The 15368-nt window shown below is 38.5% G+C and overlaps 2 protein-coding genes across 2 annotated transcripts in view; one reads left to right on the forward strand and one right to left on the reverse strand.

Moving 5' to 3' along the window:
- The window catches only part of CTNNA1 (catenin alpha 1), a 93697-nt gene that overhangs the window by 27026 nt on the left and 51303 nt on the right, over nucleotides 1-15368 (forward strand). The window lies entirely within an intron of this gene.
- Nucleotides 6983-14414, reverse strand: LRRTM2 (leucine rich repeat transmembrane neuronal 2). Its single transcript, XM_011382236.2, has 2 exons — nucleotides 11446-14414; nucleotides 6983-11108 (listed from the first exon to the last, which is right to left on the reverse strand). The coding sequence occupies exons 1-2, from the start codon at nucleotides 11447-11449 to the stop codon at nucleotides 9562-9564; spliced, it is 1551 nt and encodes a 516-aa protein (XP_011380538.1). The 5' UTR covers nucleotides 11450-14414; the 3' UTR covers nucleotides 6983-9561.

Below are 15368 nucleotides of genomic sequence, written 5' to 3' on the forward strand. Positions count from 1 at the left end.
TATCTAATTTGTCTCACATCTATTCTAAGCAAGCACAAATTGGGTGTCTAGATGATGATATTGCTTATGCACTGTGATGTTTTTTGACACTTCAGGAATGCTGCATCAAAAGGAAGAAAATTCCTAACCACCTGCTATTAGGTTTTCATGTAGAGTGATAGATAAATCTTAGACTGGCAGCTTTAACACAATAATAAAATGGGCTCCAGTTGTTGGAAGATGATAGCAAGTGTCAGAGAGCAGTTTTGCACACACTGGCCTGAAGGGATTGTCAGGAGAAAAGGGAGATGTGATGTGGCATTGTGTCAGATGCCTATGGGAGTCTGCTGAGGGTAGTAGATTCTTTTCCCTTTTCATTGTCATTTTTTTTTCGCCTGTTGTATTTCGAGGGAAATTTAAGGAGGTTGTTCAGAGAGAAGTAGCACTGTTAGGGTCACTTCTTAACAGTTCTTAGTGTGTATCAGATATGGTAGTCCTAGCATGGAATTACCTGTGCCCGATGCTTGTCTTTTACTCTATTTGGAACAAAAACTGGCAGAACATAACTTTCACGTGAAAAGTTAGTGTTTTTGTGGCCAGTTCTATGGAATCCTGACAAAACTGGTGTGAAATTTTAGAATATAGACTAGGGAGACAAGGATTACTGCCTATCATTACCCCAAGAATTCAGCATTTCTGAAATTTTCACCACCATGTCCTCTATACCTGTGTTCTCTATGTCCCAAGGCACTCTCCCCAGCCCCAGATAAAACCAGCAAAATATCTGATCGAATTAAAGATGTGAAGGGTGTTGGGGATTTTATTTGGTCGGAGAGCTGGAGTAAGTGTTGGGGATTTTATTTGGTCGGAGAGCTGGAGTAATTTTTTTAATTATTAAAAGCAAAAGGATACTATTCTTAATTGACTGGTATTCCTGGTCATTTGAAAGTAAAAACAGGTGAATAAACTTCATTTGATACTTGAATCTTTATAAAGGGGAGGGTAGACTGAGAAGACAGTGCTGATGAGTGATAGTGTTTCTAGTAGTATTTCCTAAATTGCATGGACCAGTTTGCAGCTTATTGGCACTTAGTTTTGTGGAGCCGAGGATTATTTTTTAAATTATGCATATTTCTTAGAAAGTGGGTACTCAGCAGTGGATATACTGCAACTGAATGATTTTCCTTTCAGTAAGTAGTTATCTTTGGAATTCCAGGAGCCATGAGAAGCAGGTATGTGTAAAGCTTGTTCGTGTGCTAGTAAATTAGGAAAGTGAACAAGCCCAGGGTCAGAAGATGTGACAAAGTGGAGAAAAGTTGTCGGTGAAAGAGGAGATAAAGTGATCTTTTTCTTGCTCGATAAACTGGATCATGATCTTAGAAAGACAATGCCAAGAAGGAAGTTCTTGATTTGAAAAATCTGGGCCATATGATCTGTAGGTTCTGATAAGACTAAATGTGTATATTCATTCAGACAGGTTAATTCTGAGCGAGCTTTATATTTAGTAGAGATTTTGGTAATAATGGATGATCACTATCCAGCAATTACAAAACATACCCTCCTGTGTGCACTGGACTGATGAGTTATCTTTGTGTTTTTAAACCCTCATACTTCCCTTACTTTTACCCCTGAAATCTGGCAAATCTGCCTAGGAACCAAATCTGTCATAATTGGATGGGCTGCTTCCTAAATTAGATGTGGTAGACTTGAAGTACATTTTTTTCTAAGGAAAAAAAACCGAACATCATAGTGATTCTTAATTCTCAGTCATGTAATTTGTCTTAAAATAGTTTGAAGCTGAGATGTTGAGATTATTTCTTTTGAAAAATAGAATTCATTTATGATAATAGTATGTGTTGTCCTATATAATTTTATTAAACAAGGAAAAGAGATATTACTTGATTTTAAATGACTACTTTACCCAAAAGGAATTTTGGAATTAGGGATACTAAGTCTTTTAAAATTTAGTCTTGATTCATAAAGCCATACCAGAGAAATGTCATATCTAATATTATAATACATTTTAGAAAGCAGATTACTGGACTGTGAGATGATATGGTCGGTTTTATATCAATGTGAAATGCAAAACATGCATCCACATGGTTAGCTCTCACTAATTATCAGTCTTTTGGAGACTGTACATTAACTTAGTGGGGAAGGTAAGCCAGAAAGAGAATTTCAGGGAGTGACACAGGAATTTCTAACATATCTTTTATATGATTATGTTCTGTTCTTGATGGATCTGCCACATCCAGTTCTCCACATATTGCTATTAAAAATAGCAAGTATTTATTGAACATTTATTGCATGCCAGCTTATTCTCAGGACTTTATATGTATCAAATGTCCCTATGGTTGTTATTGCAGTGAATTCCATGTTAGGAATGAGAGGCCCAAGGCACAGTGAGGTTGAAGGACTTGTCTATAGGGTCACAGGCCCAAGTGTGGAGCAGGACACTCAATCACTGTGTTATATGTTCCTGTTGAAATATAGGTGGATTTTCTAATGGTGTGTAGAATGAATTTTAAATTTTAGAGAGACAGTTAAATTTCTGACAGCTAGTCAGATCAGTGAATGCTTTATCTTTTTAAATGTGTTCTTTCTTAGGAAATTAGTTACTACCGTACAGATTCTTACCCAAGGAACAGATTTACGATTATTACCAGCACAACTAGAGGTAATGCATGAAATGCGCTTCTCTTTGTTCATGACGAAGTGGAAGATTTTTAAATTTTAAATTGTACTCCTAGTCTAGAAGATTTGTAATGTAATAGAATAGGTATTTACTGGTTGTCCTTTATGTGATGAAACATTATAGTTTTGGTCTCAGGTATATGATAAGGAGTAAACATGAGCTGCTCTAAGTTGATGCATGTTCATCCTCACTGACTTCATAGGTTCCAGCCTTGAGTAACCACAAAGGTTAGATCATAACAAAGCATGCAACATGTACATGTTTGTGTAGGCTCCTTACCCTTAGCTTTTTCAGGGGTTGACATGAAGAACTAATCCGTTTGTTCTCTAAAACCCCTCTGGAGTTACTGACTGTCTGACGTGTTTCCTTACTGTTCCTACAGCTGGCTCTGTTTTATAAATAATTCACTTATTTCTACACTTAAATGGCTTTTCCCTCTAAATAAGCCAATTTGCTTCCCAGGTCAGATGAAAACTGTTGGTTTTGTTCTTTGCCTTGACCACCAGGAGGATCAAAGCCAAAACAGTATATACTCGAAATAACTATTTCATTGTTATACTAGGGCCTTGTGAGTTATCAAAAGCTTTAGGACCTGGTGAAATCTCTAGACATACTACATTTGCATTATAATTTCAAGGAGTTCTTGTATCCTATGAAAAATATTTTGAACTCTTAGTGTTAAGAATCCCTGTTTTTGACCTTTTTATAGTCTTATATCAACCATTCTATACATATGAATGTATTATGCTAAGTTTCCTTGACTTTATAGAAGTAGGGTATATGTAAATGATAAATAAATAGTTTTCTGAGTCTTTATGGACTGAGCAGTTGTTCTCTATGTATGTGGCAGCTAGGCCATGGGAAGTACTTTTATCACAAGAAGAACTGTTTGAGTTGTCATAATGATGAAACAGTTGGGTTAATATAAATGACTGTAGTATTTCTGTCTGATAATTTTTGAGAAAAAGCAATCTAGAGATTGCGCATGTGTGTACACGTACGTACAAATACCAGGGCATAGAGTTTTTGTGCACTGAACACAGTTGTGAATGGGTATTTGGTAATGTTATGACATTTTTACATCTCTGTAATGTCGTTCATGGTAAAATCTCTTGATGGAAGTTGTAAAAGGCTTTTGGGAATTGCTTCTGGGGCTGCAGTTTTAAAATCTGGTTCTCAAGTGTGGGAACAGCCTTCTCTCTTTGGGTGGCGATGGAGCCATTGGCCCTTGTGATTGCAGTTGTTATTCAGACGCTCTTTCATGTCGGGTTTCTGGTGGGAGGTCCTGAGTTGGAAATCACGGGCTAGGCTTTGCTCTTGGGCCTCCATGCATAAAGGAATGGTATATTCAGTTTGTGGGCTTCGCAGGATATAGGATGCCTCATTGTACTTGCCTTTGAAGATTTGTTGCTCTTTAAAATGTCCCCTTCGGATAGGGGAAGGGAGACTCAATGTCTGTTCCTTAAGAGTGTTCCCAAAATATTGGCAATGAGGAGGAACTCATGCTAAGGAGAACTGTTTGGAATTGCAATGCTTTTCACCTCTTTTTCCCTTCTCTCTTTGTGAAAGACAATTTGTAGTACATTTTGTTTCTCTAAGGGAGATTTGAGTACCCAGCTGGTTAGGTATATTTAAAGAAAAAAAAAAATCTCTTTCAACAGACCTTGAAGAAATCTATTATAAATTTGAGTGGGAACCTGAGAATGCTGTGGCATACAGGCAAAACTAATTAAAATAACTGATAAAGAAATCAGTTGTAGCTTTACATGGGATTTTCAAGGTTAAAATGTATGAGAACCATGTTAACAAGCTCTGCTTTTAACTCCATAAACTGTAGGATTTCGTTCCTTTGTGCAGTTTGAAACCACCATCACCTATGCTCTCTAGTGCATACCGGGTGATTTTGACAGTAAGATTTTGTGCTGTGCTTCCTGTCTCTACTTCAGTTACTGCTGAGAATTTTGGTGTGAGAGCTCTCTTATCCCTGGGTGTTGGGGAAAGGAGTAGTAGCCTTGTTTCTTCCAGCCTGTCTGGTTCTGCTGCAGTGCTCTGGGCCTGAAGAAGCCATAAGTGCATCTTGGCAAGCATGGCAGACTCCTGGCAAGTCAACTCCTCAAGGCCAGGGCAGTTTCTGCCCCTCCTGCTACAAAGACATAAGATCCTGGCCTGTGGATGTTAAATGTCAATTGGTGGACAGTAGTTAAAAATATTGCCTTCCTTTTCCCTGTGCATACTTAGCAAGCTGGCATCTGAGGTAGAATCATGGAGAGATCCTAGAAATCCCAGCATGCTTAGCACCTATGGCCCTCCCTCTCAGGAATGGTGTGCAAGGTGTTGCTGGAATGTACTCCAGTGGACCCCGAGTTACAGGCCAAGTTGCTATTTGCTGGGGATAGGTAATTGAGTATTGAGTGCCTTTTTGAAACTCCCCAGGCTGGGGCATCAGTCTACTATTAGGGAAGTTGGGAGATGGTGGCCAACCTTAGGCTCTGTGAACCCCACGGACAGCTGTTTGTCCAGTTGCTAAGGCTTGTAACAGAGAAGCTTCTTATTGCATGACTATTGTTTATTGGTATGGTGGCTTTTTAGCCAACCCTCAACTCCCTATTCCCCTTACCTTTACTTCTTAGACCAGTTTTGCCTGTCTCTGAACGAAGACAGGTAATGATTAGCTGCCCTTTTTCCAACTGGCACATTTGGTATTGTAGAAAACATAGTATGAAGCAACTGTTCATTTAAGGTTTCTATGTTACAAATGGTTTTTCAGGTTTCACATGTCAAAATTGATAGATTACCAAGGAAAAGCTAAAAAAAAAAAAGACATTCACTTTTTACAGTATACACAATTTTAATAACAAAACTTTCCTGTACACTGTACTTTGTTACTGTTTTCCCTCAGACCCCTAGTGTAATAATGTTTTCTTCCTACCTCCCTCACCGCCCCCACCCCCCCACCCCCCGCCGCCCAATGGCTCTTAAGGTGATTGAACACAATGCGTTTGGACTATACTTTTGGTTTCCAATCAAGGTGTTGATTGGAAGGTTCAACAAACATTCCATAGATCATACTTTTTTTTTAATTACCAAGGAAGAATAGGTTAGTTGAAGGAATAGCAGATTTTTCCAAACATTTGCAATAACAGTATGAAAACGTAAACCCATCATTTTCTCCTTGTTTTTTTTTTTTTTTTTTTTTTTGCCTTAAATTATTCAGGTTTGCCCTAGGTTAGGAACAGAAATAGTTAATTATCTGTGAATGGCCTTATCACCTTTATCTTTTCCTGGGTGAAGCACTTTAACCAGTAAGATATGAAAAAGCATGTTTCAAAACAGACTTTTGAGACAGGTCTGTCCCTGTATTGCTGATATGAAAATGGAAATATGTCAGCTTATAAAGAATATTCTTTCAAAATTTCATATTGATAGCCACACTTTAGAGAACAGGGCATGTACAGTTTTCTTTCTCCAATAGCTGTGTAGGAAATGTGCCTTAAGAAAATAGTATGCCTGTTTTGAATTTTAGGATTCAGACCTAGCGCAACATAGGGCTCATTTTTATTGGAAAGATGGAGTCTAGCTCTTGGTGACTAGCATCAGAATAAGCAGATGGATTTTAATAATTAGTGGAGTTGGAAAGTTCAGTCAATTTCATTCATTGAATTGGTACAGAAATTAACTTAGGCACATTAAGAAATTACATGTGTTAGTGCAGATTTTTGGCTTAAAAATTAGTATCTTTGCTATTTGATGTTGGCAGTGGATATTCTCAGAGCTGTGTGTGGATTTGCAAATTTATCAGCCCACTCTCATTTCAAAAAGGTGATTGAAATCCCTGGCAAGCTACAGAAATGAATATAAATGCTTCCAAACTAACTCTTGGTTACTAGGTGGGGTACAGGATCATAACCTTCTTTAGCTTTTCTTCATCCAGAGAGATTTAACTATTTTTCTGGTTCTTGATTAAGTGGTCATTTTCCTCTAACCTTGAAAATGAAAAAAAAAAGAGAGTAGATGCGAGAGGATGCTGAAGAGGATAAAACTAAACCACAAAACAAAAGCCCTAAAATTGCGTTAGCAGGATCTGCAGTGTAGCTGAGATGCTCTTCCACCCTAGCCAGCTGGTAAAGAGAGCACATATGACTAACAGTCTCATCTTCAAACCTGTGCTGATAATGAAACACAAATAGACCAAAATTAAATGGAATCCTGCCGTCTATAGGCAATTCAAAAGGGAAGTTTGCGCTTTAGTGAAAAAGGGAAATGCTATTTGGCATTATCACTCATTTTTCTTAGAACGTTACAAACAAAAAAATGGAGGGTAAAAAAATCAGTTATTTTTCAACTCGAAAGTGTGCCTTGGTGGCCTTGGCTATGCTGTTCTTCTGAATTACTGAATGGCTTGCTTTTCCAGTTTACTTTTCTACATACATTAAGGATTTTACCGATTGATGGTCCATTTACTACTCACAATTTCAATTAATTTTGGTTGTGGTTAAAATGGAAAATACTCCTTTGCTATCCTTTATGGCTAGTGGAATCTTGTGTGTACAGGACACTGTTGCATTGTGACAAAGCTTTCCCCTGACAAATGTTCGTGATTACCCTGATAAATGAGTTGGTAAATTTTAGCTTTGTGGAGCTCTGGTTTGTAATAGGGGTTTCTGATCCAGCTCTTCTGTAGGGAAGCAGTGAACTGTGCTCTGTGCCGTAAAATCAGCTTCTGTCCCTGCCCAGGCAGGCCCAGGGACTGGTTTAATAAGAGATGAAATGCTCCCTGCTAAAGATCAACTGAATTCCACTGGGCTGAGCCTTTGCCAAACTAATCTACCTACCCTAAAAAATGTAGGGAGCACGTTTTTACAGTAATATGTGATCTTGTCTGTTTTTTACTGAGACATTTTCTTTGAAATGTATGTAGACACCCCTCTCTTAATATTAAAAAGAAAAAAATTACAGTTAAATCTCAGAGGTTAAACTGTAGTCTTAACATGTTTTCCATTCAGTCCAGGGAAGAAAATATGCCTTGAATTAAGGATATCATGTTAATGGTCATGTTAAGAAAGATAACTTTTTTTTAATGGTAGTGGTTTTCTCTAAAGATTTGTGCCCTTTTCACATACAGTAAATGTCCATTGTAAAGATACTTATTCTTTTAAAATCAAGTCAGTCTAATTTCTTGGGTTTTGCTACTACATACACAGAATTTTGTTTATGGAAAAATTCTGTATAAATTGGTAACTCACATCTAAATCCCAAATTCGTTATAATTTCTCCATAGAGATCATAATAGAAGAAACACAATACTTGTGGCTTTTTTCTGTATGAAAAATGTGGTATTATTAGTTAATTATAGAATGTTTATATTAATACTAGAGAACCTCTCCTTCTCCCCTTTTCAGCTGCAGGTCCAGGGCCTTGCCCTGTTTGATGCAGATTGTATACAGCTACCCATTTGCCTCACTTTTAGCTGGCTGCCTTTGAACTTCAGCTAACCTGTTTCTGTGAGTCAGATTTTAAAATGCTGCCTTTCCCTTTAATCCCCTCACCTCTGTGCCATCTTCAGGTTACCACTGTGTGGCTGCATAAGCATATAGGGTGTTCTACCATGAGAAGGTTTGCCTCAGTAATATGTTGTTCCCCTCACTTAGAAGAAACTGCTCTTATAGTATGAATATGTATCTTTATTAAAAGGTCAAGTTTTACCCTATAATATTTAGAAAGTGATTTTTTAATGGTTCCTTTATGATATATTCTAATAAGAATCAGTGTTATGCCTGTTGCCAGGCTGTTATTTTTAATTTGGCTCTTTGAGATTTGAAGATTAGGAAAAGGCAGAAGAAAGAGGTTTAAACCCGTTTATCAAGGCATCTTTGATCATGACAGTTGAGGGGGGCGGGTACGAAGGGAGGGAGGAGAGAGAAAGAAAGAATTTTGTGTGTTCTTTCAAACTAGAGGGAGCAGGTCATAGGATTGTTGACTCAGTTTATCTCTTTTCTCTCCATAATAATTTTCTAAATCTTTTTTCACATATAAATGTAAATATAGGATTTAGTAAACTAATTAGTAAAATGGTAATTTAATACTAGTTTAAAATAATTGTCTAAATGCCATAAAAATCAACATGTCCATTATAAATCAAACTAGAGACGTATGATACAAAGTCTGTAATTTTTTAGTATTGATTTCATTGTAATGAGACCTTTTCACAATCAGTTGGATTCATTGTTTAAATATATTAAAAAGTCACTTAGCTTATTAGAGTTACATAAAGGGTTTTGATTTCATGATGTAGACTTTGATAATATCTCTTAACTCAGGCAAAAACTCTGGAAGAAGGGTATTTAATATTTACCAGTCTTCAGCATACATGAAATTTTACTTCCCATACTGGCAATAAATTGTAGATTTGAGGAAATGCCAAATTATCATACAAGAGAACTTTGCTAAGTCTCCTTTTAAGCAGCAAGCCAGTTTGTGGTACTTAGGATGGAAAACAATGATCAAACAAGTATTGATCTATATCTTTTTCTGCTCAGCTTCTTTCCAAACTGTTTTCAGTAGAAAAAAATAGCATATGGAGACCTTAGTGTAAATGTTTACACTCAATAGTATATAATCACATACAAGAAATGTCTTATTTTTTGAAGTAAGCATTTTTAGACTTTCCAACAGGAGTGCAAATTAATGTGAGCATTGCTTCATTTAACACTTAAAATATGGTTTCATTAAAAAAAAAATTAAAAACACTTAAACACTTTAAAAACTTAAGTCTCCACTTGGTTTTTGAAAATTAGGCTTAATGTCACCATTGGTAAAAATTAGATATTTAACCCCTACTATGTAAAATAGGTTACTTATCTGATGTAATTTTTGATGACGGGTAGATATTATACTTCACATTCTTTGTATGGCAGCTGCTGACACTTGCACTGTCCATAACCATTAATGATGATGAAGGGTCCTTCATGGGTGGGTTCATATTCATTATACGGTCCTTGGTCTGACATGTTTGACATGTGGAGTCGTGTTTGGGATCGGAGCTGCCTGTGGTTCTGAATCATTGAGCACTGCCTAATTCTTCTTAAAGTGGGTGGGCAGCACTTCCTGGAGATGAACACTATAAAAATAATAAAAAAGAAAGAAAACAATAAAGCCATTGTTCCTGTAATTACCCGCTGAGTGAAGATAGCATTGTCTGGTTCAGGAAAGTGTTCTTCAGTAGTAACTGCTATGCCTGCAGTAGTTGGGATTTCTTTGTCTCTCACATGGTAACTTGATGAGCTTATTCTTTTTGTATATTCAGTGGTTGGATCTCTATAAGTTGTAGCCATGGCTGTGACAGTGGTTGATAAATTCCAGCAGAGCTGAAATCCATGGACTGCATCTAGTATATCCTCTCCTTGGGTGTGGTCAGGACTGTGGCATAGGATGGAATGCTCCCACCGGCCTTGGAAACTGCCCAGCCAGGAGGCCAAAGCACATATTCGAGGACTGCATTCCCACAGATTGCCAGAGAGGCCAACGGTTGTGAGGGATTTCAGGGAGTTTAAGATCTTGGAATCGAGGCTGTTTAATTTGTTGTTATCCATGAGTAGTATTTTAAGATTAGGCATCGTTTCAAACACTGTCAGATCAATGGCTTTGATTTCGTTTCCAGTCAGGTCTAGCTTTTCTAAAGTACCCCAGGTCCACTCCATCCCACATGTCAAGTTGCTGATTTTGTTCCATTGTAGGAAGAGCGTGTGCAGACTGCTTAGCCGTAGGAAATGAGCAAAATTAATCTTCGTCAGCTGGTTGTGCTCTAGGTGAAGCTCTCTCAGTTTGATTAATCCCGCAAATCCATTGCGAGCCAAACTTCGCAAACGGTTTGTGCTCAAATCCAGAAACTCCAGACTACGACAGTCCCAGAACAGGCGTACTGGGATAGTCCGCAGGGAGTTGGACCGTAAATGCAAGGTCTGCAGCTTCCGAAGGCCGTAGAAGAGCTCTGGGTGCACAGATGATAGCTGATTAAAAGACAGGTCCAAATTTTGCAGGTTAATCAGTTGGGTAAAAGTTGTGTTTGGCAAGTAAAATATTTTGTTGGAACTTAAGATTAATTCCTTAAGTTTATATAGTCCTTGAAAAGCATCTTCTTTTACTGTTGAAATTTGATTATGATCTAAATGGAGCCAGGTAAGTTGACTGAAGCTGGCAAATTGATCCCTTTCGAGCTCTGTGATGTGATTGTGCCTCAGGGACAGGCCCAGAGAGCCCTTGTCAGTGGCGTTTGGCACTGAGTGGAAGCCCTGAGAGTCGCAGTAGAAGAGCAGCTTCTCGCAACGGCATTTGGGTGGACACGCCATTCCCAGGGCAGGCAGCATTTTTAAAACCATACTCATTGCATATATTGCTGCCAGCATAGGGGCCCCTAATGGCCACTTGAAATGTAAGCCTGCAGAATATAATTTAAGGAAAACAAGAAGATAGGATATTTTTCAGCATAACGTATGAGCTATAAAAACAAACAAACAAACATTATGGCGAAAGATTTCACTGCATATGGCTTATTTTTCATTTGCTGCAGAAAAACTAACCTTGTTAGTCTGACTAGAACAAAACTTAAACCATTAAGAAGATAAAACATGTCCTGTCATCAGCAATATTTGCTTTTACCTAAACCTCAGAATCCAAAAATGTGACTGATATCCCTCATAAAATATGAATTCAATGGCTTATTTTAAAAAGCATGATTCCTTGCTGACTATATGACACATAATACATGGACTTACCCATCCTTCTGAGCACTTTGGAGGCTGCATTCAGTCGCGGTTGTTAGACTCAACGCAGTGAGTCTGTAAAAGGCTCTAACATGCAGGAGCCTTTGACCAATTTCCTGTTTTCTGTGTCCCAGGCTTTCTGAATAAAATTGAATCCACCAGGGTGAGTTGTTTTTTCCTTAGGATGTTCCTCTCAAAAGCATTGGTTTCATTTTCTGTGACCACTCTGATCCCTTAAATCAGTTTTGAATATAAGTTATTAATTTCACTCTCTTCTAACTGCCCAGCTGGTTAATCAAATTGTCAGTCTCTCCTTTTTGCAGCTGTTAGTTCTCTCTGTCTTAACTTGTTGATGGCAGATGGGCAGCTTGTTGCAGAGAAGAGCTCCTGGAGCAGCATGAGTGCATTTACTGAAAAGCTTTTCTGAGAAACGGCACAAGAATGGATTTGCTTATGTGCTGTGACCGCACAGAACTGTATATAGGCTGACGTCACCGGGTGACGTGTCTTTTGTTTGGGTTTTCCAGAAGCATTACTGTTATAAAGCACTGTGCTTTGTAACAATATCGGGTCATTGTAAACCCCCTATTACAACAAAGCGAGAAAGAAGAACTCCTGACTTAAAAACATGGTGTTCCTTCAGTGTAGGAAGCAGCAGTGAGGTTGTAATAAAGGCTGCATTCAGGAAGACTGTCTGAACAGCGAGTTGGGTTAGCAGAGTGATGATTTTTAATGCCTGCAAGAGCCAGTGTTAGACTGCCGATTCTGCATAGAAAGATCATTTAAATGGGCAGGAGCCTGCACGATTTATGAAGCGCTGATGTAACTCCAGCCTAGGCAAGTTAATGCCCACTGCTATGGTAGTTTGGGAAGCTACTCAATCACCTTGTTGTTGTGCTTGGTGAAAGTGGAAGTATGACTGATTTACTTTCAGTTTGTTGGTAAATTAGAGAAGTGGATTTGGCTGCTTTGTCAATAAGAGCTTAACGTCATGCACCAAGAATTAAGAGGAAAAAAAAATCGCAAAGCATTTGGTTATTTTGCTCTTTGAGAATTTCAGGGGAATTCTAAAAGATTTCTTCTCTGTTCTGTTTTATAACAGTATTTTATCACAGTGCTGATTGAAAAATAACGCTGATTTTTTAATCAGTAGGAGAAAAGGATAGGTCGAAACAGTCATTTCATAGTGCACATCCTAGATTTTAACAATGGAACAGAAATGGTCTAGAACAAGTGATATGGCACAGCTGGATTCTAATGCAATCCCTTGTATTTACCTCAGAATCTCACTTCTTCATCTGAAAACCTCATCGATGCTGCGACTGGGGCATTGTGGCACCCACATAATAGAGCATATATTTGTACACTTAACAGCTCCTGCAGGCACACTTAAGAACTGACTTTGAGTCTCCTACTAATTGTTGTTGAACTCTAGTGAATACAAAAGGTTACCCATCCTTTGTAATGGGATTTTTTGTTTTGGCTGTTTTTACTTGACCTGTCTTCTCCCTGTTGAATAGTGTCATCACTTTTCAGAGCTTTTTTATTAATGTACAGCTTCATGTTTAGTGATGTATAAATGTGAAAGATATTTCTAGGATGAGTCAGGGTCATATTTTCAGGCCCGACAAAGGTAAGGTCTCTTACGCATTGTACCTTATTGATTTAGCCTTCCATTCTAGTTTCTCTTATACCGTTGACACTTACCTTAGTGGGTCTTATCTCACACCCGAAGGCAAAAATCTCAAAACCAACCACTCATGGCATTTGTGAAAAATCATTGGCCTATTGGCTTCCAGGGGCTTCATTCCATTGGGCAAGTCTAAGAAGTCATTATTTTAAGGGATATAGTTTCTGTGTTGGAGTGCGGTACTAGAGTGGGGACTGGAAGAATTCAAGGCCTTTCTAAGGGCTCTGTGTAAAGGCACTGTGAAACAGCAGCAGCTGCAGGTGTGTAGTTTGAGTCCTACTAGAAGCATACCCCAGGATGTGATGAGAAGTATGTGTTTTATTGAGGAAAATGCCTGGGAAGTATAAAGGAAGAGAGAAGGCAGCAGGAATACTCTGAGGGCCGATAGCCTTCAGACTCCAGGGCAGGTCTGACACCTCTGAAAGCAGAGGGGAAGGAAAGATTTGACAAGCAGAATCTTAGACTGCAGCACAGTTCTAAGATGGTTTCTCCAGGCCACAGAAAAGTCTCCAAGCCAAAGTTGCCCATGAATGGAACCCCATGTTCTCAGGAATGAGCCTGTACTAGCACTCCTAGCATTTTCCTGCTTGCTTGTTAAGAAAGGGAGGGAGAGGTCCTGTTTCAGAACTCAAGGATGCCACTCCCTCCACTGACCTTGGTCCTTTCCAGTCTACCATTCCGAGACTAGAGAAGTTCTTAACCTGGGTCCATAGGCTGAATTGTAGAATTTTGTTGCTTATGCATTTTTCTATGAATAAGATTTAATCAGATTCTTACAGGCTCTGTTACCCTAGGTTTCAGAGTTCTACAGGAACTTGCTCCCAGAACTTCCAAGGGGGGAATCTCATAAGAGTGGTCTCTTTATAATTTTTTTTTTTAAAGGAAGAGAAGCCTTTGGGATATTGTAAATGCCCTTTTGGAGTCAGCCATCCTCAGATGAGGAGGGGAAAAAAAACTACCTTTGCCAGGCAGGAAGAGCTGGATTAAATTCTCCTAAAGTAAACACTTGAATTCCATGTGGAGAAATGCATTAGAGTCAATTGAATTAGAGCAACCATGATTAGGAATGAGTTGTATGTGAAAATTTAGAAGGAAAAAGCATCTCATTGCCGTTAGACGCTTGGTTCTTTTCTGCCCTCTGGCCTGCTTGGCCTTCCTCTTATATACTAAAAATGGGAAATGCTTAAATATGTTCGCAGTACCATTGTAACAGACTTCTGGGCAGGGAAAATTGTCAAGAGAAGCACTAATACAGTCAAGAATAATTATTTTTTTTGATGCATCTGGAGACGTGGGCAATAATATAGTATCACAGAACCCAAAGAGCACAGTTCCTTCCAGGTCACCAGCTGTCTTGCTCACTTGCCCTCTCTTTGGGTTCAAAAGGTTCAGGCAGTGGAACAGAAGGCTTGGTGTTTGTCTTAAAATTAGTAGAGTATACAGTTACCATTGATGGACTTTTGTATCATTTTTTTAATCTTTAGCTAAAAGGGCTAAACAGAAACCCATGTTCTTTTTAAATTAAACTTTCTGGTTTCATTTTGGAGCAGCTTTATTCTGCATTCATATGTGAAAGTGGCAATACTTCTGGAAAGTACTATCCATATCATCTGTTTAAATTTTCACTGCTTTAGTTGTTCACGACAAGGCAAAGAAGTAAAATCTAACTCGTCCGTCTCTGTTCTCTATAAATGGGTTTAAGCAGATTGAGTCAAGTGGCAGGGCTTGTGCTGTAGTTACCAGCATTCCTCTACTATGCTTTTACTATGTGTTGCTGATTAGGGAGAATTATTTCACCACTTTGGAGAAGCAGGTGTACAGATGTATATATGGAATTTTCTGTTCTTTCGTGGTGAAGATGGAGCTTGATTTTGCTTTATACTTAAAAGTCAAATGTTTCTTTAATCATGCCCAACTCCAAAAATCATGTCCAACTCCAAAAATTGTCATACCCCAGCACCAGAGATGTCGCACAGAGGTGCTCTGGAGAAGTATGTTAAAATAAACCTTGTTGTTGCCAGTCTTGATAGCTACTAGGAATATCTCCTTACATTTATCAAAAAGTAATAGTTTTTAGGATAGAGGCCCTAGATTTTGTGGGTCTGAGTATATCCCCTGCTAAGAACCCTTTAGAATTCTTATTTAGCAGCCTCATACTAGGGCTAGGATCATGTGACAGCCTGATTCTGTTGTGCTAGCCTTGTGCTCTGTACTTTGGGGCAGGTCATTCATCAGTAAATCTTGG

Source organism: Pteropus vampyrus, unplaced genomic scaffold (assembly GCF_000151845.1).
Source record: "Pteropus vampyrus isolate Shadow unplaced genomic scaffold, Pvam_2.0 Scaffold470, whole genome shotgun sequence".
NCBI lineage: Eukaryota > Metazoa > Chordata > Mammalia > Chiroptera > Pteropodidae > Pteropus > Pteropus vampyrus.